The sequence below is a fragment of the Myotis yumanensis genome, unplaced genomic scaffold (genome assembly GCF_028538775.1).
Source record: "Myotis yumanensis isolate MYYU_CA2020_CCGP unplaced genomic scaffold, mMyoYum1.0.hap1 SCAF_11, whole genome shotgun sequence".
NCBI lineage: Eukaryota > Metazoa > Chordata > Mammalia > Chiroptera > Vespertilionidae > Myotis > Myotis yumanensis.
Window position 1 is genome coordinate 41,011,451 of NW_027223762.1, and position 22,669 is coordinate 41,034,119.

At 43.3% G+C, this 22,669-nt stretch overlaps 1 protein-coding gene across 1 annotated transcript in view; it reads left to right on the plus strand.

Annotated features, from left to right (window-relative positions):
- ANXA4 (annexin A4) overlaps positions 1 to 22,669 on the plus strand; it is a 54,957-nt gene that overhangs the window by 16,685 nt on the left and 15,603 nt on the right. The window contains exons 2-8 of the mRNA XM_070429402.1: positions 3,350 to 3,395; positions 8,613 to 8,700; positions 13,113 to 13,207; positions 16,949 to 17,062; positions 18,117 to 18,207; positions 19,737 to 19,816; positions 22,294 to 22,350. Of these exons, the coding sequence (XP_070285503.1) occupies positions 3,393 to 3,395; positions 8,613 to 8,700; positions 13,113 to 13,207; positions 16,949 to 17,062; positions 18,117 to 18,207; positions 19,737 to 19,816; positions 22,294 to 22,350 (528 nt within the window). The 5' untranslated portion in view covers positions 3,350 to 3,392. The remainder of the gene's footprint in view (positions 1 to 3,349; positions 3,396 to 8,612; positions 8,701 to 13,112; positions 13,208 to 16,948; positions 17,063 to 18,116; positions 18,208 to 19,736; positions 19,817 to 22,293; positions 22,351 to 22,669) is intronic.

A 22,669-nucleotide genomic window follows, 5' to 3' on the forward strand; every position in this document is an offset into this window, starting at 1 on the left:
GCTCCTTCCCCTCTTTCCACTCCTCCCCTATACTTGCCAAGCTTTACTGAGACCTTACTGGGTGTCAGATATTATGCTAGTAAGCATTAGTATGGATTAATTTTACATGGATTATCTGATAGCTAATGAAAGAACCAAGGAGTGCCTTTTCTACATTCGTTTCTTGAATCTCTTTTGAAACTGCTTTGGTACTAGTAAGTAATAAATGCACAACAGCTGTCTTTCTATAAATGGGATTATGCTGTGTACTGTCCAAGTTTCAAAATAAATTGCCTGGCTAAAAGTACCCTGTGTTCAAGTACGGTACGTTTTTTCCTTTAGTAAAATATTTCTAGCTCATTGAATAATACCTCTCAGTTATTTCCAGAAGGCTTTGCTCAAACAGTCTTTCCACTTCTTGATGTGGACAAAAGAACTGAAAGTATTTGTATTAAAGTCTGGCTTCTGTGGGAGGTGTCCCCCTTCCCTGCTCTTTCACTCATTGTCCTTTAGTCCAAAACCACGTGGAAGCAAAGGGAGGGCCCTTGCTCCTAAAAGCAGTGTCTGCCAGGCTGTCAACCAATCAGCAGCAATTCAATCCAACTCACATGTTGATTATATTAATGATGAATGTGGGAGCATTTGATAATTTATATGAGATAAAACAGGGTCTCTAGATCAGGGGTGGGGAACGTCCAGCTCATGGGCCATATTACGCCCACAAAATCATTTGGTCTGGCCCTGCCAAGGCATTAGGGGTGAGTTAATTATATGTTTGACCAAATATAGCAGGCTAATTTTTAAGGTGATAATTTTGTATGGCCCGCTAATGATGTTATAAATATCAAGATGGCCATTGACAGGCACAAAATTCCCTGCCCCTGCTCTAGATGAAGGAGTGGCAGAGGCCCACGAAAGTCTCAAAAAGCCCTGCTCTTGGCTTACCCTGGCACATTCTGGGCAAATGTGAAAGAGGCACCTCTTCCTGCCTCCACAGATGGTCTTGGCCCTACTCCATCCCCATTTCATGCCACTCTGCCCCTTGTTCTTGTATTTTTAATATTTTATTTTATTGATTTTAGAGAGGAAGGGAGAGGGATAGAGAGATAGAAACATTGATCGGCCACCTCCTGCACAGCCCCCACCAGGGATCTAGCCAGCAACCTGGGCATGTGCCCTTACCGGGAATTGAGCAGGTGACCTCTTGTTTCAGGGGTTGATACTCAGCCACTGAGCCACACAGCAGGGCTGCCCCCTGTTCTTGAAGCTTTTGTCTATCCCTCAAACACAGGAAGTTTATTCTTGCCTCAGGACCTTTGCGCTAACTCCTCCATCTCTAGAACTTTGGATGGCTAGCCCCTTCTTAATTCTTAGCTCAATGTTATCTCCTTGACAGAACTGACTATAGATGTGACAGTGCTCCAATAAGTCTTCACTGATGAAGATTGAACATTGAGTTTCATGTAATTTTCACACCTCACGAAATATTCTTTTGATGTTTTTTATCAACTATTGACAATGTAAAAACCCTTCTTAGCTTTTAGGCTGTACAAAAAAACAGGATTTGGCCCATGAGCTGACCCTCCATACCACGAACCTGTTGTATTTCCATCTTACTGGTATCTGAAATTATCTTATTTACTCATTTGTTTATTTGTTGTTCATCTCTCCAGGTAGACTGTGAGCTCCTGGGAGGCAGGTTCTTTGTCTTAGTCACTGTGTTATCTCTATCAACTAGAACAGTGCCTGGACTGTGGAGGTGCTTTCTGAATATTTGGTGATAGGATTAATAAATCTATGTTTCACGAGCCACCAAATCCAACAAGGTCCTCGTTCCACATCTCTCTTATGTATGCGCTCTTCCAGGTGCCACACCTACCCAGGTCTTTGCCTCTCTCTGTCTGTCCCTGTAAGTAGTATCTCAAGCCTTCCTGAGCCCTTGTCTCTCTCCAGGCTACCTTATAGTAGAGTCCCTTGCTAAATAAAGTATGTCTTTTACTGTTTCTCTGTGAAAACCAAAACTTTTTCATAATTTTCCCATCATCTACAGTATAAAGTCCAATTCCTCAGTTAGGCTCTTACTAATCAGTTCCCTGCCTGCTTTTCCAGCCTTATTTCTGAGCCTTCCCTGGAATGAGCCCTCTGCTTGAGCAGTCTCATCTCCTCATTGACCCTGAAGCTCAGGCTGCCCCCCAGAACCCATTAGCATTCCCCTCAGGCAGGCATCCCCCTGTAATAGGAGGTAAGTGCGGTGAGTGATGGACAACAGGAAGGATGGAGCGGAGCCTAAGGAGAGCAGGAAGATGAAAAGTGAACGTGACCAAAGGTGACTCTTGTCGGTAATAAAAAGTGGGTTAAGGAGGATTTAGTTATTTGGGGAATCATTGAAAAGCGCTGCTTGGTAGTGTAATCTGGGCTAGTGCTTTTCAAACTACTATTCCGACAGATATTCAAGGAATCTTGTTAAAATGCAGATTCTGGCCTTAGGTCTGGGGTAGGGCCTGAGATTTTGCATTTTTAACAAGCTCCCTGGTGATACCTATGCTTCTGGCTCTGGGACGATTCTTTGAGGATCAAGAATCTAACTAAATATTTAAGAAAGGAGCCTTTTCCATAGGACTTAGATACGGAAACAGGAATTGGCCTCCCCTCAGAGACCGGCCTGTATATCATGAGAACCCCCAAAGGTCCTAGCCGACACTAAAGACATTTCTTGCGGTCTGAACGACTGGATGAATGAGAGAGGATTTGTCTTCTTGGTGAAGCAGGGGTTGCTAAAGAGAACTAATGAGTGTGTTCTCTGCAGCTTAAAGGAAGAAGCACCTTTAAGTCCTGAGTTGGTGGCAGTGAAAGTGGCTGTTGGGAAATGAAAAGAGGCTAATGTTGGTTGGGCTGCTGGCCTATCATCTCACACACACACACACACACACTCTCTCTCTCTCTCTCTCTCTCTCTCTCTCTCTCTCTCTCTATCACACACACACAGACACACACACACACACACACACACACACCCAAGGAGACACCTCTTCTGATCCACTAGAGCATACAGTTCAGAATCTAGGTTTTGGTGGAGTACAGTAATGTACTTCACTGTAACAAAAAAGGAATCGTTTCTGTAATGTGTATCTCCAAACAGAAGAGCAGGCAGGAAAGTATTTTGCTGGTATAATAAGCTTGCGTGTTCAAACAGTTTCTCTTTAATTATTAGCCTGGCCCTTGTAGCTTTGGCTAATCGATAGCTGGCCTTTTGATGAAATCGGGTGTCATTTCCTGTGGTTTAACTTTGTGCAAACTGTAAATTGTCCAGATTAATGATTTTAAAGGCACTTCCTTAACATCAGTAATTTTCCCTCTGCTTTTATCACAGAGGAACTTCTGCTCGAGTGACTGAACTCTGATCTTGACACAGCATGGTAAGTTGTGGAGTGCCTCACCCTACCTGGTGCCAGCCGCAGACAGGTACAGGATGCTTACTCAGTGGCTATTGACTTACACAGAGGGTTGTTTGCTCAACAGAGGGCAGGGAGGAGGAAATGAAAAGGCAGTTTCTTTCTTTGTTCTTAATATTTTTATTGATTTCAGAGAGGAAGGGAGAGGGAGAGAGAGATAGGAACATCCATGATGAGAGAGAATCATTGATTGGCTGCCTCCTGCACGCCCCGGCTTGGAGATGGAGGCCACAACCCAGGCATGTGCCCTTGACAGGAATTGAACCCGGGACCCTTCAGTCCACAGGCCAATGCTCTATCCACTGAGCCAAACCAGCTAGGGCAAGGCGGTTGTTGTTTTTTTGTGTTTTGGTTTTTTTAAAAGTAAATTTTATTGATTTTTTTTACAGAGAGGAAGGGAAAGGGAAAAGGATAGAGAGTTAGAAAAATCGATGAGAGAGAAACATCGATTCAGCTGCCTCCTGCACACTCCTTACTGGGGATATGCCTGCAACCAAGGTACATGCCCTTGACCAGAATCAAATCTGGGACCCTTCAGTCCGCAGGCCGATGCTCTGTCCACTAAGCCTAACCGGTTAGGGCCAGTGTTGTTTTTTTTAAGCACCATTTTAATTTCTTGTGGGGGTGGTGAGTAACTTGACCCTGAAAATTAATTCAAAGAGAATCCTTTGAATCCTTCTAACATCCTGAAATACAGAAACAAGTTGTAGGCCATTATAGAAAATTTAGGCAAAGAAAAAGGAAAAACTGAAAACCCTGTAGATTATACCATCAGGAGATGAGTGCCGTCCGCATTTTGGTGTAACCCCGTGGTTACAGACTCATCAAGAAGGCAGTATCCAGCCAGATGGGCTTGTCATCTGCCTCCTGCTTTTGACTGTGACTGGACTCCTCAGAGCTTGGTTATCTGATCTTTGAGACAGGCGGGCAATTGAATCCCTTTGAGGATTCCAGAAAGTTCAGGGTGAGATGGAAACTGAGACTCTTAGTTGCAAACATGGCTCTACCTGAGGCTGGCCATCTGCTCTCCTTCTCCCACCCAAATACGGTTTCTGAATAGGCGGGTGATTCTGACCCCTGGTGTTTGGGAAGAGAATAATAGAAGTAGAATCTTATACTTGGGAGAACTAGAGATCCCGTCAGATCTGGACGCCTTCCTTTAGGAAGATGGACTTGTAAACTATCCTGAACAAATAGTAATATTTAAAAAAATGTTTACGTTAGACATTCCAGAATTTTCTTCATCATCCCTGGCAGTCAAAAGCTTACTCATGTCTGTTCCAAATCATTTATGCTTTCATTTAAAATTCATTCCTTCTTGATAGATTCTCCTTGGACATGTCAAACATTTATTCAGAAATATTTACAGTGCCCTTACTTTGTGCCAGATTCGGTATTTGGCTCTGGGGACTCAAAATTAATAGGACACCCTTCCTGTCCGTAACAAGTTCACAGCCTTCCCACAGGTGATGACTGTAATCAAGAGATCCTTTAATGTGCTTTCTACTTGAGGAAAATTACCTCAGTTGCTCTCATCTTTCCTCCTGGGGCCTGTTTTCCCATCATGACTGTTACTTATTGAACAGGTGAAGGAAATTTTTTTAAATATATTTTTATTGATCTCAGGGAATAAGGGAGAGAGAGATAGAAACATCAATGATGAGAGAGAATCATTGATTGGCTGCCTCCTGCACACCCCCTGCTGGGGATCGAGCCAGCAAGCTGGGCATGTGCCCTTGACCAAAATCGAACCCAGGACCCTTCCATCTGCAGGCCTAGGCTCTATCCACTGAGCCAAACCAGCGAGGGCTAGATGAAGGAAATTTTTAAATGAAAGGAAAAACACACAATAGTCACAATATTGTAATTTCTAATTATTTTTCATCATTTTATTTTATACCCTACTCAGATATATCATGGTTTTTAAACAGTAGTAATAAGAGCATAAATAACAGTTAAGTATGTATTTACTCTAATTTTTGCAATGCTAACATGTTTATATTACATTTTGTACCTTATTAAAATTATTTAATCTAGATGATGAAAGTATGGATGTTTTCATTTTCTTCATAAATTTTTAAAAATATTTTCCAAATCTAGACAGTGATTATATGATACATTTCTAAAGGGAAAACGTGTTTTAAAAGCTATTGTACTCAGGCATTTAAAAAAATTTGTAGAGGTTTAATTTACATGCAGTGAAATGCAGAGCCCTTACGGTTACTGGTAAATGAGTTTTGACAAATACTTGTACCATGTCATGTATTTCTCTATCACGAGAGGACATTTTATCACTCCAGGAAGTTCACCGATGCCCCTTTCAGGTCCCCACTCTGTTTCTCACCCCACACCGGAAATGCAGCCATTTTTCTGACTGTTACCACCATGGATAGTGACTGTTTTGTCTGTTCTAGAACAGCCCATACATGTAAACACAGAGCCTGTACTCTTTTGTGTCTGGCTTCTATTGCTGAGCATTATATTTTTTGTAATCCATCTGTGTTGCTGTATCAGCAGTTTGTTACTCCATTGCTTTTTATTGTTGATTAGTATTCCATTATGTTGCATCCAATCCTTTTTACTTTTATCACCTTTTTTATCATTTCAATAACTGGATAATATCTCATTGGTTGTGATATATCACCTATTTCTAGCTATTCATTTTTGTCATTCTCCCCCACACCCTTCCTGTTCCCTTTGCCTGCTATCACAAGAAATTTTTCTGGGGTGGAATCCCCTGCCTTCCCAGAATGCATAATGGTACATTATGCCCTGGAATGTGATCAATACAAATATTTTAGAGGTGACAGGAACAAATTTCCCAAGCTTATCTTTTTCCTGGAAAAAAAAGAGTCACTAAGAATGCTAATGGATAAGCTGAACCATGTTTGCAAATCCCTCTATCGATTCATCTTGTTAGATAGTAATTTTCATCTCTTAGTCCCTTAGTAATGCATTTTGAATGTAGTGTTTGAGTACCATCCAATTTTTTTTTCAACACTGGAGTTCCAAAAGAACCTTGTGAAACATTCAACTCAGGAAGCTGTCTCATGGTAGGGTCAAGGGCTGAATTAGGCCATGTTGGAATTTTGATAGCAAATTATAAATATGCTTATTACAGACAATATATAGTAGAAGAAAAGAAGTGCCTGTGTTAATTTCCTGTAACAAATACTATGACCTGGGTGACTTAAAATAATAGAAATTTGTTTCCTCACAATTCTGGAGCCAGAAATCCGTAATCAAGGATTGGCACAGCCATGATCTCTCTAAAACCTATCGGGTGGTTTGCTGTCAATCTTTAGGTGTTCCCTGGCTTGCAGCTGCCTCGCTCCCATCTCTGCCTTAATCGTCATATGGTGTCCTCGCTGTGTGGATCTGTCTTCACATGCTGGTTTCTTATAAGGATACCAGTCATATCGAATTAAAGAATCAATCTACTTCAGTATGGCCCCATCTTAATTTATTAATTACATGTATAATGACCCTATTTCCAAATAAGATCACAATCTGAAGTACTGGGGCTTAGGACTTTAACATATCTTTTCGGGGGGGAGGGGGATGCAACTCCAGCCACAGCAGTAACCAAGAAAGCTAAGGTCATAGATTTCTACTTCCCTCTGTCAGGTGTATGAGGATGCTGACCAAGTGCTGGATGCTGACCACATCTAGGAGGTGAATGCCTGGTCTTTCAGCAGATGAGGCCCACGCTGTATGGTACCTGAGGCCTTTGGATGGGCTTGGTGTGGTCCAGAGGGGGCCTGAGAGGGCCAGGCCAAGGTGGACCAGCTCAAAGAGCTCAAGTCTGACTTGCCAGAGAACTTCCCTAGTGTAGAAAACTCCTCCATGCCATTAGATGACCCATATTGCATCATTGGGGCAAATTAAATCGTTAGAAAGCTTTACATCTATTCTACATGGTTTTTGACACCTTATAGAAATATTCTATTCCGGGTTTTGCTTTGGCATTATCCCATAGGCTTGCATTAGGGATTTTAACAGAAATATATATACAGTATAAGAATTTCACAATTATGTTCATTGTGGAGATGTTGCTGAAGTCATATTTAATTATGGCGATGATAGCCACTGAGGTTGGGTTTTTGTTTTAGAGTTTACTGTTTGCTGGGTTCTATGCTAAGTGCTTCCCTATATTATCCTGCTTCATTATTACAACAACCCCGTGAGTTGATGTTATTATCCTTAATATACAGGTGGGGAAAATTAAATTTCCCCTAGACCGTACAACTAGAAAGAATTGAAGCCAAGATTCAAACTCGGGTCTATCCCACTCCGATTTCTGTGTTCCTCCCCACTAAGCTTTACTACCTCTCACTATAGCCTATAATAAAATAAAATAGGACCACAGTATCATCATCATACCTAAAAAAATGTTTACACTGATTCCTTAATGTCATCAATATTTTCAGTGTTCAAACTTCCAATTGTCTCATAAATATCATGTTTTTTTACTGTTTGATTCAGGAGGCAAATAAGGTTCACCCCTTGTGATTTATTTATCTATAACCCTGTGGTGTGGGTTAATATTTTCTTCTCTCATATTTACTGTAAGTTGGTATTTGACTCTAGAGGCTTGATCAGATTCAGATTTGATTTTCTTTTTCCCTTTGTGTATCTGTGTGTTGGGGGGTAGGGGGTTGGGTGAGCAAAATTACTACATAGGTTGCTGTATCACTTATTTGACCACTCTGCTCTTTGCCCACCCCCTTGAGCCCCCCTGGCCTCTGTCCAGCTGCTCCCATAAAAGCTAGTTCCAGCCCCAGGGCCTTTGTCTTAGCTGTTCCCTCTGCCTGTAACACTTACCCCCGATCTTTGCATGGTCAGCTGCTTCATGTCACTGGGACCTCGGCCTATACGTCCCTCCACAGAGCAGCCCCCCAGGACCTCTCTATCTGATCCATAACACTTCTCACCTCCGGACACTTGGAGGAACATTTATTTGTTGGCTTGTTTACTATCTGCCCTTCCCTCCCCTCCCCCCTGAACTAGAACATCTGCTCCGTGAAAGCAGGAACCTCGTCCCTCATGGTCCCTATTGTATTCCTCGCACCTAGAATAGTGTCTGGTCCATGGTAGGTGCTCAGCAAATTTTGCTGAATGAGATGCTTCCATGTCAGTCAGATGCTGCTGCCTCTCAGTCACCTCTTTCTCTGTGTTCAGGCAACCAAAGGAGGCACCATCAAAGCTGCTTCAGGATTCAATGCCACTGAAGATGCCCAGACCCTGAGGAAGGCCATGAAAGGGTTGGGTAAGTGTTGTGCGCCACAGAGCTGCACAGAGTGCTCTGTCCACTGGCCACTGTGAAGAGGTCTCACTCTAAAAAAAACACAGTGGGAACCAGTTGGCTCTTCAGGACAAATTAGATGGAAGCGTCTTAATTATTAATTTGACTATAAAAATTTTAATTTAATGTTCTCATTCTATCTTTTTCCAATTATTTAAACCTGTTTTGCATCACAGCATTTTGAATCTATATATAAATATTTAGAAATGTATTTGTTCTCCGATTAATGCTAGATGTGTGTAGTGCCACAAGGTTTATAAAGCACTTTCACAAATACTATCTCAGTGGGTATATACAGTGACCCTGTGACTTAGTGAAAGCAGCTATTGCTACTGTTTCTTTTGCCCCATTCTACAAATGTGAAATTGAGCCCCAGAGAAGTTAAGTAACATAGTAAGACACATAGTAAATAGAACTGAGCCATGACTTACAGTCAACAGACCCAGTGCCAAGCTTGGCTTGCCCACGCTAAGGTCACATTCTTTCCCTTTAGTCCCTCTGCCTGTTGCTGTGATAGGCACAGCTGCCCAGGACCAACGTGCAGTGTATGGGACTTTATGTGACAAGACTGTGTGTACACGACTCGGAGGGCTTGCCTTCCCTCGCACTACCCTCCACTTAGCTCCCTGAGGCCAAGGCTTCATGCCAGGTGCACTGCAGGCTACCCTGGCCCGGTCCTTGCCTGGGTAGACATTTGGCCAGAGAAGTGCTCCCTGGTTGTAGCTGCTATTTAGAATTTCCCTGAGATTTAGATAAAAATCTTGGCCATGAGGCCTCAGTGCTTCGTTTTTCTATCTAAGAAGAAATCATTTTACTTAGCCCCAATGCTCCTAATTGCAGCAGCAACAATAACAATTATAATGAACATTTGGTAAGCCCTACTATGTGTCAGGCACAATGTATTACAAGGATTAACTGTTTTAATCCTGATAGCACTTTTACTGATGTGAAAATTGAGATTTAGCCTGGCCGGCATGGCTCAGTGGTTGATCAAGGACCTATGAACCAGGATTCCCAGTCAGGGCACATGCCTGGGTTGTGGGCTCGATCCCCAGTAGGGGGCGTGCAGCAGGCAGCCGATCGATAATTCTCTTCATTATTGATGTTTTTATCTCTCTCTCCTTCTCCCTTCCTCTCTGAAATCAATAAAAAAAAAAAAATTTTTTTTAAAAAAAAGAAAAGAAAGTTGAGATTTAGGGAGGTTTGCTAACTTGCCCAAGGCCTCAGAAGGAGTCAGTGTTAAAGTCAGGATTTTGGCAATTGCAGATTGTCTGACTGCAGAGCTGGAGTTTGAGCCACTCTGCTATAATGCTGCCCAGCTCTGAACAGATCATTGTTCTAAGTCCATGTATTTATCTCCTCATTTTCTATTTTTCATTTTTAAAAATAGGAATATGTACCTGGCCCACTCTTTTTCTCAGGTTTACCCTGATTCTTTGGTACATGTCAAGAACACCAAAATTTCAGAACTTGGACCACATGGCATTCAGAATTGTCAAATCAGTGTCAGGAGACATTTGACAGAGCCAGTGCTTTTCAGTGCTGCTGTGTGTAGGCCGTTGGAAGTTGGACGGTTGGAGGAGACAAGGGTTATAAAACCTAGCCCTTGTGGTCAACTAGTCCATGGAGACAAGGCGGCTAAGGCAAATGCAGAAGTAACTGTGACCAGTTCATAATATGACGGCAATAGGAGGGGCACAAATAAGATCCTATTAGGGTTCAGAGAGGAGATAGGAACCCCCACACTGCATTTGGGGACATCAGGCAAAACTTCTTGGAGAATGTAGACTTTGAGGTGGGCCTTGGGAAACAGATTGAGTTTTAATAAGTAGCGCTAACAGAGAATGCGTTTCAGGCGAATGGAATAGTGTGAACAAAGACACGGGATGAGTGTGAGGATCGTCCCATTCTCCAGTTTAGCTGAGGCCTAGGCAAGTCACGGTAAATACATGGAAAGGCTTTTAACCTGGGTGTTAGCGTTTTAGAGACCCTTCAGGCGTCCTGGCCACCGACTAACAGCTCCCTCCCCAGCCGGGACCTCTTGGCAAGACTGTAACTAGTGATGTCTGTACAACCAAAGACTCTATTTTGTGGTCTAAGGAAAATAAAATTGACTATATTTAAAAAAAATACATGGAAAGGTCACTCGTAGCAGGAGGTACTTGCAAAGCAGGAGTTGGCTGCCTGGGAACTGTCTGAGAAGGCAGGTAGCAAAGGGAAGTCTTAGAGTGCTACTGAAAAGGCCACCTGTGGCGTCACAGACATGGAGGGTGGATGGCCCACAGGCATTGGCCAGGAAACAACCAGTGCCAGAATCATGATGCCAGATGGAGAGGCTTAGGGAGACAAACCGATAGACTGGTGGTGAAGGAGGCCAGGAGCATGGAGTACAGCACAGTGGGGGCAAGGACAATAAGTCAAGAGCTTAGTCTGTGGGTTTGGCTGCCTGGTATCCTTTTATATGGATCTCTCTTCACACTAGTGAATGGGATGCTGTACAGAGTCTCAAATGCCTGTAGTAAAGCCAGCAGACAGTGGGGAGCTGTTGTGTACTCCTGGTTAGGGGAGGGGACACTGTGAGAGCTTTTCTTTCTAGGAAAATGAATCTGCAAAACTTTAGAAAGACCGATTGGTAGGTAAGCATACGGGTTAGCAGACTTTTGCAGTCGTTTAAGAAAAAAAACCCTAAAATCCTGAATGGGAGTGGTAGTGGTAGGAATTCAAAAGAGGGACCAGATGCAAAAAAGATCCCAGAGCTAGATTTTGCATGACTTGACAGGAAATTTGAATGTGGAGGAAGAACGAGGGTAAAAAAAAAAAAAGTCAAAGCTATTTTGAGGGTTCAGACTTGACTGGAAGAAGGATGGTGCCTTTCACAGAAAATGTGGTAAACAAAAGGTGATGAGACTTTTCTCCCTACCTGAGATTTCTAAAAGAGTAAATAATGGTTGTATCTATTACCCTCTTTGAGAGAAAGAGAGAGAGAGAGAAAAGAGAGGTGGATGCCTAAGGCATGTAAGTTTAAAGTCTTGTAGTTTCTTCCCTACACCTCACATTTTTCTGGATCTCTGATCTTGCAAAGAATGACCCTGGTGAATTTATAGTTTTTCATTTCTCTCTGAAATTTTTTAATAGAATCTTCTGTAACCCGTAACAACTCCCACACAGTACAAACAATGAGGAAACAGAAAACTCACGAAACATATGTGAACATGCAGCTATTGCTAAGACGAGGGACCAATTTGAAAATTCAGAATAAATGACCCTGTCAAAAAGTTGCTGCAAAAAAGCAGGCAAACACAACTTAGGGCATTTCTAATTTGTAATTCATATTGTGAAGTTTTGGTAGTGTAGTGCATCATGGAAATTTATGGGCAATTATAAAAAAGGAACCATCTGAGATCAGGAAAGACAGCTTGGAAATGAAAAACACTATTACTTATATTAAAATGCAGTAGATGCAGTAGATGCAGTGAGCAGCCAAAGTGCCAAATCAGTGAATTAAAAGCAAATTTGAATTGTTTCAAAACTCAGAGAAAATTATAAAGAGATTAAAAATGAGGAGAGAAAAGGTAAGAACATGGAAATAGATACAGGAGACCCAAAAGGCAGTATAACAATTCCAGAGGAAGGGAAAAAGCGTGCTCCCAATCAACATTTATTGACTACGTGCTAAGTCAGCGATTTTCAACCTTTTTCATTTCACTGCACACATAAACTAATTGCTAAAATGCTGACAAAAATTTAGGTATAATTTTGATTGACTTGCAAAAAAAAAAATAATAGTAATTACGTACCCCTTTTGCTCCAAAGTGACTTTTTAAAAAATCAGGTGCCTATACTTGTATATAAGGATTTCTGTTACCAAGAATTAACCAATCAGATGCAACCTTAATATGTGACATGAATAATAAGATGCAGTTGTGTTATATGACCTATATATTTATGGTTCAAATGGGGGATTCACACCCAGCAAACATTGTTGTGTTGGCTGTTGTCATTTTCTTATTTGGCAATCTAAGGGAAAAGAGGTCAGTGCCTTTTAAATAGTCAAGTATTGCATGTTTTAAAAATTCTTGCATCACACCGGTAAATCACTGTGCTAAGTAATTCACTTAATTGCTCTAGGTAACACTTGTAGTGACCTTGAGATCACTCACATTTATAGATAAGGAAACTAATGCTCAAAGAAGTTAACTATTTTGTTGGGTGGTATATTGTTAGACTAAGACTAGTGTCTGTGTTCCCCCAAAACAAACAAACCTCTTTTCTTAGAAAGCTCTCTGCATGAGTTTGGGTGACTTCAGTTTCCACAGAGGAACTCATTTTCTCATTCCTCTCTCAAATCGCACTCACTATCTTCGCTACCCCGCCAGGCACCGACGAGGATGCCATCATCAGTGTGCTCGCCTACCGCAACACGGCCCAGCGCCAGGAAATCAGGACGGCCTACAAAACCACCATCGGCAGGGTAGGTCACAGTCTCTCTGATCTAGATGCCCAAAGTGGCCCCGTGTTTTTGAAAGGTGGATGCTTTGCCTTGTTTAAAGATGTTCTTGAAAAAAACACACAAAGCGGTTTCAACAGACTTCCTCACCTCTCCTTGGCAAGAAGAGATTTCAGGGAGCTCTTGATTCACAGAGCTCAGGGCCAAGCTTGGTCTCTTCCCACCCAAGTCCTTGCAGGGACCTGGTTGTTGAATGGACTCAACCATTGAGCCCCAGGCAGAGCTGAGCTTGCAGCATTGCTCCCTGACCCTGACTAGGCTTCTTTTAGGCCACTGTGGATGAAGACCCTCCACACTGACTAAAATATTTAAATCCAGTTTGTTTTAAACAGGCTCTCCTAGGGTTTAGGGCAGGGGTGGGCAAACTTTTTGACTCGAGGGCCACAATGGGTTCTTAAACTAGACCGGAGGGCCAGAACAAAAGCATGCATGGAGTGTTTGTGTGAACTAATATAAATTCAAAGTAAACATCATTACATAAAAGGGTACGGTCTTTTTTTTTTTTTTTTTTTTTTTAGTTTTATTCATTTCAAACGGGCCGAATCCAGCCCGCGGGCCGTAGTTTGCCCACGGCTGGTTTAGGGTTTATTCCGACGCTCCCACATAAACCCGTCTGTAGCATATGTGCATTCCTTTGATGATCCTCAATTGAGGAACCCCTCAGATTCTAGAATGGGGCTTATGTGTTTGTGTATATGTGTGCAATTCATTAATGTATGCATTCAGAGGTTGTTTATTCACCATGTTTTCCCCTTCTGGCTTGAATCCCACACCCCTCAAGAACCCTCTCAGTCATTTTCAACGACTCACTTACCAGAGTCATCACATCCCGTTTTTCCACATCACTGAAAACCTACCTGTGTGATGAGTGAGAATCTTTTTATTGAGGAAACATCAATGAGTTTTCCAGGTCTCAGAGTCCAGAAACTCTGATAAGTGTTTCTATTCTTTTTTTTAATATATATATTTTTAAAAATATATTTTATTGATTTTTTACAGCGAAGAAGGGAGAGAGATAGAGAGCCAGAAACATCGATCAGCTGCTTCCTGCACATCCCCGACTGGGGATGTGCCCGCAACCCAGGTACATGCCCTTGACCGGAATCGAACCCGGGACCCTTCAGTCCGCAGGCCGACGCTCTATCCACTGAGCCAAACCGGTTAGGGCTTTTTAATATATTTTTATTGACTTTTTTTTTTTTTTTTTTACAGAGAGGAAGGGAGAGGGATAGAGAGTTAGAAACATCGATGAGAGAGAAACATCGATCAGCTGCCTCCTGCACACCCCCTACTGGGGATCAAGCCTACAACCAAGGTACATGCCCTCGACTGGAATCGAACTCGGGACCTTTCAGTCCACAGCCCGAGGCTCTATCCACTGAGACAAACCGGTCAGGGCAAGTGTTTCTATTCTTGAGATACTTTATAACCAGTCAGACTGTGGCTACTACTCAAAGATAGGCATTAAACTGCTGGGTGGGAGAGGGACAGGCCTGGCTCAGCCGCTCCCCAGGGCATCTGCATGCAAACCTTGCTGGGCACCCCAGTAGGGAATGTGATTATCCATAGCTCAGACTATCTCCATTCCCAATGAATTTTAATGACCGCAAATAGGCATGGGTGTGCATGTGATGTGGGAACTAAAGCATGTTGCCCCACACATTTGGGGTTAATTATTCCAAACTTCAGAACTAAGCTCATCTAATGGCAGTTTCTTAAGATGACCAACCTTAATGGATTAAGCACTAATGTATTTGTTCACTCATTCATTTGATATGTGGATGTAATATAAAAATAATCACAATAGATTGAAATATTGTGCTATGGAATCAGGTTTGTGAGGACCAGAGAACTTGACTTGACTAGCAGCTTGGCTCCTTACTGGTTGGTTGATGTTAAGCTGGTTCTTAAACTCTCCCAACCTGGAAATGTGAATAAATGTTTTTAGAATTTGGTACTTTGTCCAAATAATTACAGTTCTTTTTAGGAATTGAGCTGTAAGAAATAATTATGAATGACCAAAAAGATACAACTAAATTCCTGTGTCTACAACATTAGAAAGAGAGAAACACGGGACTGGTTAAAGAAGTTATATTGCATTTATATATAGACATTTCTGCAGCTATTAAAAATGTCATAGGTGAAGACTCAGATACAGAGAACAAAATGACACTTGACAAAGGGGAGGGTGATTGGGAGACTGGGTGAAAAAAGAGAAGGGATTAAGAAGTACACATTGAGCCCTAACTGGTTTGGCTCAGTGGCTAGAGCGTCGGCCTGCGGACTGAAGGATCCCGGGTTCGATTCCAGTCAAGGGCATGTATCTTGGTTGCAGGTGCATCCCCAGTAGGGGGTGTGCAGGAGGCAGCTGATAGATATTTCTCTCTCATCGATGTTTCTAACTCTCTATCCCTCTCCCTTCCTCTCTGTATATATTTTTTAAAAAGAAGTACACATTGGTAGTCACAAAATAGTCATGAGGATGTAAAGTACAGCATAGGGCCCTAGGCAGTTTGGCTCAGTGGATAGAGGGTCAGCCTTTGGGCTCAAGGGTCCCAGGTTCAATTCTGGTCAGAGGCATGTACCTCAGTTGCAGGCTCCTCCCTGGCCTGGGCCCTGGTCGGGGATCATGCGGGAGGCAGCCAATAGCTGTATTTCTCTCACATCAATATTTCTCTCTGTCTTTCCCTCTCTCTAAAAATCAATGGGAAAATATCCTCGGGTGAGAATTTAAAAATTTTAATTTAATTTAAAAATAAAGTACAGCATAGGGAATATAGTCAATAATATTGTGATAACTATGTATGGGGCAAGGTGGGTACTTGAAATATCAGGGGGACCACTCTGTAAAGTACATGATTTCTAACCACTATACTTTATATCTTAAACTAATACAGAATAATATTGAATGTAAACTGTAATTGAAAAAATGTCATAAGTGAATATTGACTGGAAATACATATATTGTTTTGTGTACAAATACATTTACGTTAGTGTCTATAAACTTTCTGATCTCGTGACACCTTTATACTCTTAAATTATTTAGAACATTTTGTTTTTATGGGTTACATCTATTGATATTTACCATATTAGAAATTAAAATTTAGGACATTTAAAAATATGTATTTGTTGTTAATTTATTAAGAAAATAATAAAGCCATTACATTAAAATTTAGGACATTTAAAAATATGTATTTGTTGTTAATTTACTAAGAAAATAATAAAGCCATACAAATAACATTTTCATGAGAAATGGCTACATATTCCAAAAAAAGAATTTTAGTGAGTAGATTGGCATTGTTTTATAGTATTTTTCAAAGTTCTGTGTTGCCTGGCTTATTGGAAGACAGCTAGAGTCTCATATCTGCTTCTTCATTGTTTGTTTGCTATTGTGTGGCTTTGGTTGAAGTATATGAAGAAAACCTGGTCTTGTACAGATATGTAGTTGCAAAAGGGAGGAGTATCTTAATAGCCTTTTAACATACTTGTAGATTTGTTGATATATCAAATAGTCTTTGGAAAACTCCACTCTACAATTGTGAGAGAAGGACAGTGAGGAGGCAGATGATGTCTTAGTGTTATTATGAAGATGGCTTTGGCCTTGCAGGTCCACTGAAAGGGTTGCGAAGACCCAGGGACCACACTTGGAGAACGACTAGTTTGAGTTCCCGTGACGGTTAAGCAAGCTGCTTTCTTGCGTTGCAGGACCTGATAGATGACTTGAAGTCGGAACTGACTGGCAAGTTTGAGCGTGTGATCGTGGGGATGATGACGCCCACCGTGCTGTACGATGTGGAGGAGCTGCGAAGGGCTATGAAGGTCTGTGCTTCTCTCCTCTCGCGCTCCCCATGCTGCTGGTGCAAATCTGCGAGCTTTCTCCTGAAACCCTGACAAAGGCCCTCTGAGAGGGGAGGAGTGGGGCTGAGGCCTAGGAGAAAGATTTTCCTTCCTTGATGACAACTTGAAAACATGGCATTACACTATAGCGATTGTAATTTAAAAGTTGTTTTCCAGCCCGGCTGATGGGGCTTCATGGTTGAGCAGGTCACGGTTTGATTCCTGGTCAGGGCACATGCCCCGGGTTGGATCCCCAGTTGGGGGGGTGCAGGAGGCAGCCGATCAATGATCCTCTCTCATCATTGATGTTTCTATCTCTCTTTCCCCTTCCCTTTCTCTCTGAAATCAATAAAAAAAAAATCTTTTTTAAAAAAAAGTTGTTTTCCCAAAAGGTATGGAATTATTCTCTTTCCTGTGGCTCCGTAGGGAGTGGTTACGGTGCTTTTGGTGCAGCTCCAGAAGCTTTCTTGCCGTGTTAGCTACGTTTGAGACATGAAACTTTGATGCGGACACCTTGGGGGCCTCTGGGTCTGTTGCAGGCTCAGAACTGGCAGAAAAGCATTCTCAGCCTCCCTGGATGCCAAGCCACTGTGCTTCAGCCCAGGGCTCTGCTGATTTTTAATGACCAAGTTTAACCTTCAAATCCAAGTACTCTCCTCAACCGCGTCAATAAATATTTAGTCTCATGGATGGTTCTTGAAAAACAAGGACATAACAGCCTTTGCCTGAAGATGCTGCCTTTCAAGGAAAGCACAGCCCGATCTAGGGAAGAGTAAGCCCCTGGAGAGCAGAAACTGTGCCTAACCTGGCACAGTAACCAACACATAGAAACACCCCATACGTTTGTTTTATTAGCAGTGATCACTGTAAATGCATTGGAATTTGAGCAGGACAGTTAAAAAGGAGAAAATCCTGTCGCTAAAACCCTGTGGGTAGTCTTTATTCTCTGCAGATTCCTGGTTCTATTCCTTCTCTCTCTGGGACTGGACTTTGTGAACTGACTCACAAAGCCCTCTCCTCTGGGTTTCCCATGCAGGGGGCTGGCACGGATGAGGGCTGCCTGATCGAGATCCTGGCCTCCCGGACACCTGAGGAGATCCGGCGCATCAACGAGACCTACCAACTGCGTATGTAGCATCCTCAGTGGCCCTGGCTGAGGTTTCATGGTGATCTGAGAACTAGACTAGCAATGGCAGGTTACCCACGGATCAGACTTTCTTCATAGAAACAACACTACGAGGGATTCTCACTTCTAAGCTCCATGTTAAGGCAGATCCCTGGCCAGACAAATGATTGTCTGTTGGCTTCCCATGACTTCTCAGGGGAATTTGTTACTCTACGTCGGCTACCCAGTACCTAAGGGACCTACTACCATTCATTACTCTGAAAGCTGGAAAGTTGTTCCTTATCATCAGAGAATCGAAGGTGCTTGTTCAAAAGTGGTGGCACCAGTGAATCTTTTCCAGGGAATGGCCTGGAGGGGCTCTCTCGCCCAACTCCTTACCTTCATTCAGACTGGACTGTATGTCCTCCAGCCATCTCAGGAAGATAGCCATTATTCCCTTCTTAGAAATCTCCAGAGGCTGGTACATATGAAGAGCCTGATATGATGCCTGCCTTTTTGCCCTAAAGATATAATAAAGAATGCACAAAGATTTAGATCTCATAGTGTTTATTCGGTATTTGTTATATTAGCTAAAAATGTCCAACAGTTTAGCAGATTAGCTAAATAAAATATGGTACACCCACACAGCACACTATTACATAGTCATCAAATATATATTGTAAGATATTATTAAGTTACATTAAATAGTATGGTATATGGATAAGTGAAAACTACAAATCATAAAATAGTATGACATGATCCAATCTTTTTAATAGAAGGATCAATAATATGGGTATGTGGGGTAAAAATAAGGAAAGATATGCACCAAAATGTGATCAATAATTATTTTTGAGTGATTAGATTATGGTGAGTTTTTTTGTTTGTTTGTTTTTAATCCCCCCACCCACCCCTGCATTTTACTTATTTACTTTTTCCTATGTTTTCTGTAGTAAATATGTACTAGTTTGGTAGAAAAAAAAAACAAAAAAAATAATGTTTTTTTGGTAAGTATTTAGAGAAGGCTGTTCTAAACCTTGGGAGTTTGGTTCTACACTGGATGCCCGCGTCTGCCGAAGGCAGGTCTTCCCCCCGTGAGAAGGGCAGCTGGAGGGCTGTAAGGGTTGGAGCTTAACTGAGTGACATGGCAGAAAAGGCACGTGCTAGAATTGGGGCTTGACAACCCCCAGCGTGTTCCCAAACGTGGTTCTGAAACTCCTGTATTTGTTTTTCAATGGTTACTGTTCTCTCCATCACTGAAAACTCTGTTTAGACAGCCCCCTCAAGAGTAGGAGCAGTGAGGAGTACGGCCCAGCCTTCTCCACCTCCGACTGTAAGGAACAAGAACATCTTGTTTCCACTGTAATGACAAGCTGCACTTATGGTGACCATTTCGCCAGAGTTGTTTTTGAGAAACTGTGCGTAAAGTGAAAAACCTCATGAGGAGCTGCTTGGGTAAACAGGCTGTTCCCGGAGGGGACAGGAGGCTCTGGAGTGTGGCTCAGCGCCGAACAGGGCTCCATCCTGATGTGGCCAATCTTACTTTCTTGCTAGAATACGGGAGGAGCCTTGAAGATGACATTCGCTCTGACACGTCCTTCATGTTCCAGCGGGTCCTGGTGTCTCTGTCCGCTGTGAGTGGCGCCCTCTGCTGGCTGCTTCTGATAGGGGTTGGGCTTATTGGCATGCTCACTCTATTCCTGTTTCCAGGCTGTCTCATCCTTTCAGCTTCCCAAATGTGAACATTCTTGGGCCTCTGTGGTGTTTTCTCTTCTCTCCTTTAGAAACTCTGACTAGGCATGTACATCCATTGGTTCTAATTCGTATGTACAAGTACCTAATATCAGCCTGGTCTCCTTGTGACTTAATGCACTGAGAGTTATGAGGATGATTAACAGGCAGCTCCTGGGCTTTAGGAGCATCCTATATAATAAAAGGCTAACATGCAATTTTCCCCTCAACCAGAGTTCAGCCAGGAGTTCTACCGGGAGTTCAACCAGGGAGCGGTTGGCCCCTCAGCCCGGCCAGCCTAGCCCAATCAGCCCTGATCGGGGGCGGGCCGGACAGACCCCACCCGGGCACGAATTCATGCACCAGGCCTCTAGTATTGTCATAGGGAATATATCAGGCACACAATTGCTATAAAGGCTTGAAGCATACGTTTCTAAGGAGAGACACAGAGTAAAAGGAAGGTTCAAGGAGAATTTTGGCTACAGAAGCAAACAAAAGGCTTCACAGCAGAGGTGCAGGTTCAGAGAGGACTTGGAGTCTTGCTAGGATGTCAAGAAGCAGAGGTGTGGTTGGGTACATTCCAAACAAGAAGAAAGCAAGAAGAAGGCAAGGAGGCAGGAAACACGGGGTGTGATCTGGGAACAACAGACTGAGCAGCCAGGCTGGTAATTCCATTAACAAGATGGAAGGATGAACTGGGATTCTATGTTGGGGAGAGTTACACTTCTTTGGAGAGTAGTAGGGAGCCACTGAAGGGCTGGGAGCAGTAGAATGATGCGGTTAGAACTGCATTTTTACAAGAGTAATGTAATAGTCGTGGGTAAGATTAATTGTCATGGCAATGAATTGGAGGCTGGAAGATGAGGTAGAAAGTCGCCTCAATAGTCTATATGAGAAATAAAGCAGTTCAGGGCTAGTGTGGGAGCAGGGGTGCCAGAAAAGAGATGATACACGAGATATTTCACATGACTTCCCAATTATATCTTTATCCCTGACCTCCTTCCTAAGTGTGAAATTCATTTCTCGCTGCTTTTTAGAGGTTTCCTTATAGATATTCTGCCATCACCTCAAATTGGTCCTCCTAAACTAAACTCATTTTGCCTCCACATTAGTTCTTCTTCCTGACTTGTCTTTTTTTGTTAATATTGTTATTGTTCAAAGCAAAACCCTGGAAATCATTGCCAACTCCCATCTTGCTCTGCCTCTGATATTTACTTAGTAATGCAGCTGGCATTTCTTACTTCTTACCCATTTTCCCCCCTTTCCTCCTTACTTACCACTAGAGGCCCAGTGCACAAATTCGTGCACTGGAGGGGTCCGGCTGGCTGGCCCGCCCCTGATTGGGGTGGGGGTGGGGCCAATTGGGGGCAGGGCCAGCTGTGGGGAGGGGCTGTGGGTGGTGGGCTGGCCAGCCCCGCCTCCAAATGGGGTGGGGGGACCAATCAGGGGTCAGTGGCCGGGGAGGGGCCGTGGGAGGTTGGCTGGCCAACCCCATCCCCAATTGGTGTGGGGGAGGGGGGGAGACAATCAGGGGTGAGCTGGCTGGGGGGCGGGGCCACAGGCCAATCAGGGTGGTGGGGGTCAATCAGGAGTGGGGCTGCAGGAGGTTGGGGTAGGAGGGGCGATCAGGGGTGGGGCCAGCCGGGGGGAGGGGGCTGCAGGAAGTTGGTCGGCTGGCCCCACCCCCGATCGGGCAGTTTGCTGGCCGCAGTAGGCCGGCGCCATAGTGACCAGTTGTTCAGGTCGTTATGGCGTTCTGGTCGCCAGCTTTTTATGTTTATAGATAGATTCTGCTGCACCATGCCTAGACCATAGAACATTGAGACAGCATAGCAATAAATATAGTCTGAGAAACTAGAGGAAAGTAGCCTGTTTTGCCACTCTTTAGCATTCCTCCTGCCCCGGTGCCCTGGTGATGTCAAAGAGGCATGTTTTCATGTGCTCCTTCAGCTCCCCCTGCTGGCTGGTCCCAGACATTCTTGATTCTCCTCTGTTCCACCCATTCGACAGAATTCATCAGTGTAGACTTGCCGGCTCCAAAGGCTTGAATCCGCTGGAAAGAGGCAGGACTGGGGGGCGGAGGGAGGTAGTAGTGGAGTGGGCAGTCAGCAGGCAGCACTCATTCCCCTTCCCTTTCTAATGTTGCAGAGATGGTGCAGCAGGGACTCTCCCTCTGGTAATGTTCTCTCGGCTCTGATCAGAGCCATAGGAAAAGCGCAGGCACCCTCAGAGGACGTCTGTCCTTTCTCCCTAGGCTGGAAGTGTGACCCTTGTGGCATTCTGCCTTGTTATCATGTCATTGGGTTCCCAGAAATTCTGTCTTCTCCAAATCTTCGTGACTACCCTCTCATTCTCTTTGGTTTGTTTTTCCCATCCTCAGGGTGGCAGGGATGAAAGCAATTTCCTGGATGATGATCTCATGAGGCAGGATGCCCAGGTGAGTAGAACTGCAGCTTCTTTCTTCTCTTCTGCCAGTAAGACAGTCCTTAATTGCCGAACCCCCTCTTATATTTCAGTGCATATTGGTCTGGCCTGGATATGTTAAGAAAAATATTCCTCACCGATAATGTATAAGAGCACAAGTTTCTTTCAGAAAAACCTGGGGCTTGGGGCTGGCATGAGGCATCTTTATATAAGCACCCCTGGATTTAGATTTCTTGACAGTGGGGCCATGGTGTGGCCACCCCAGAGAACCATGGAGTGTCTTCTGAATCACTTGGAGGTGAAGGGACCTGCCTTGCATTTTTATTTCCCCA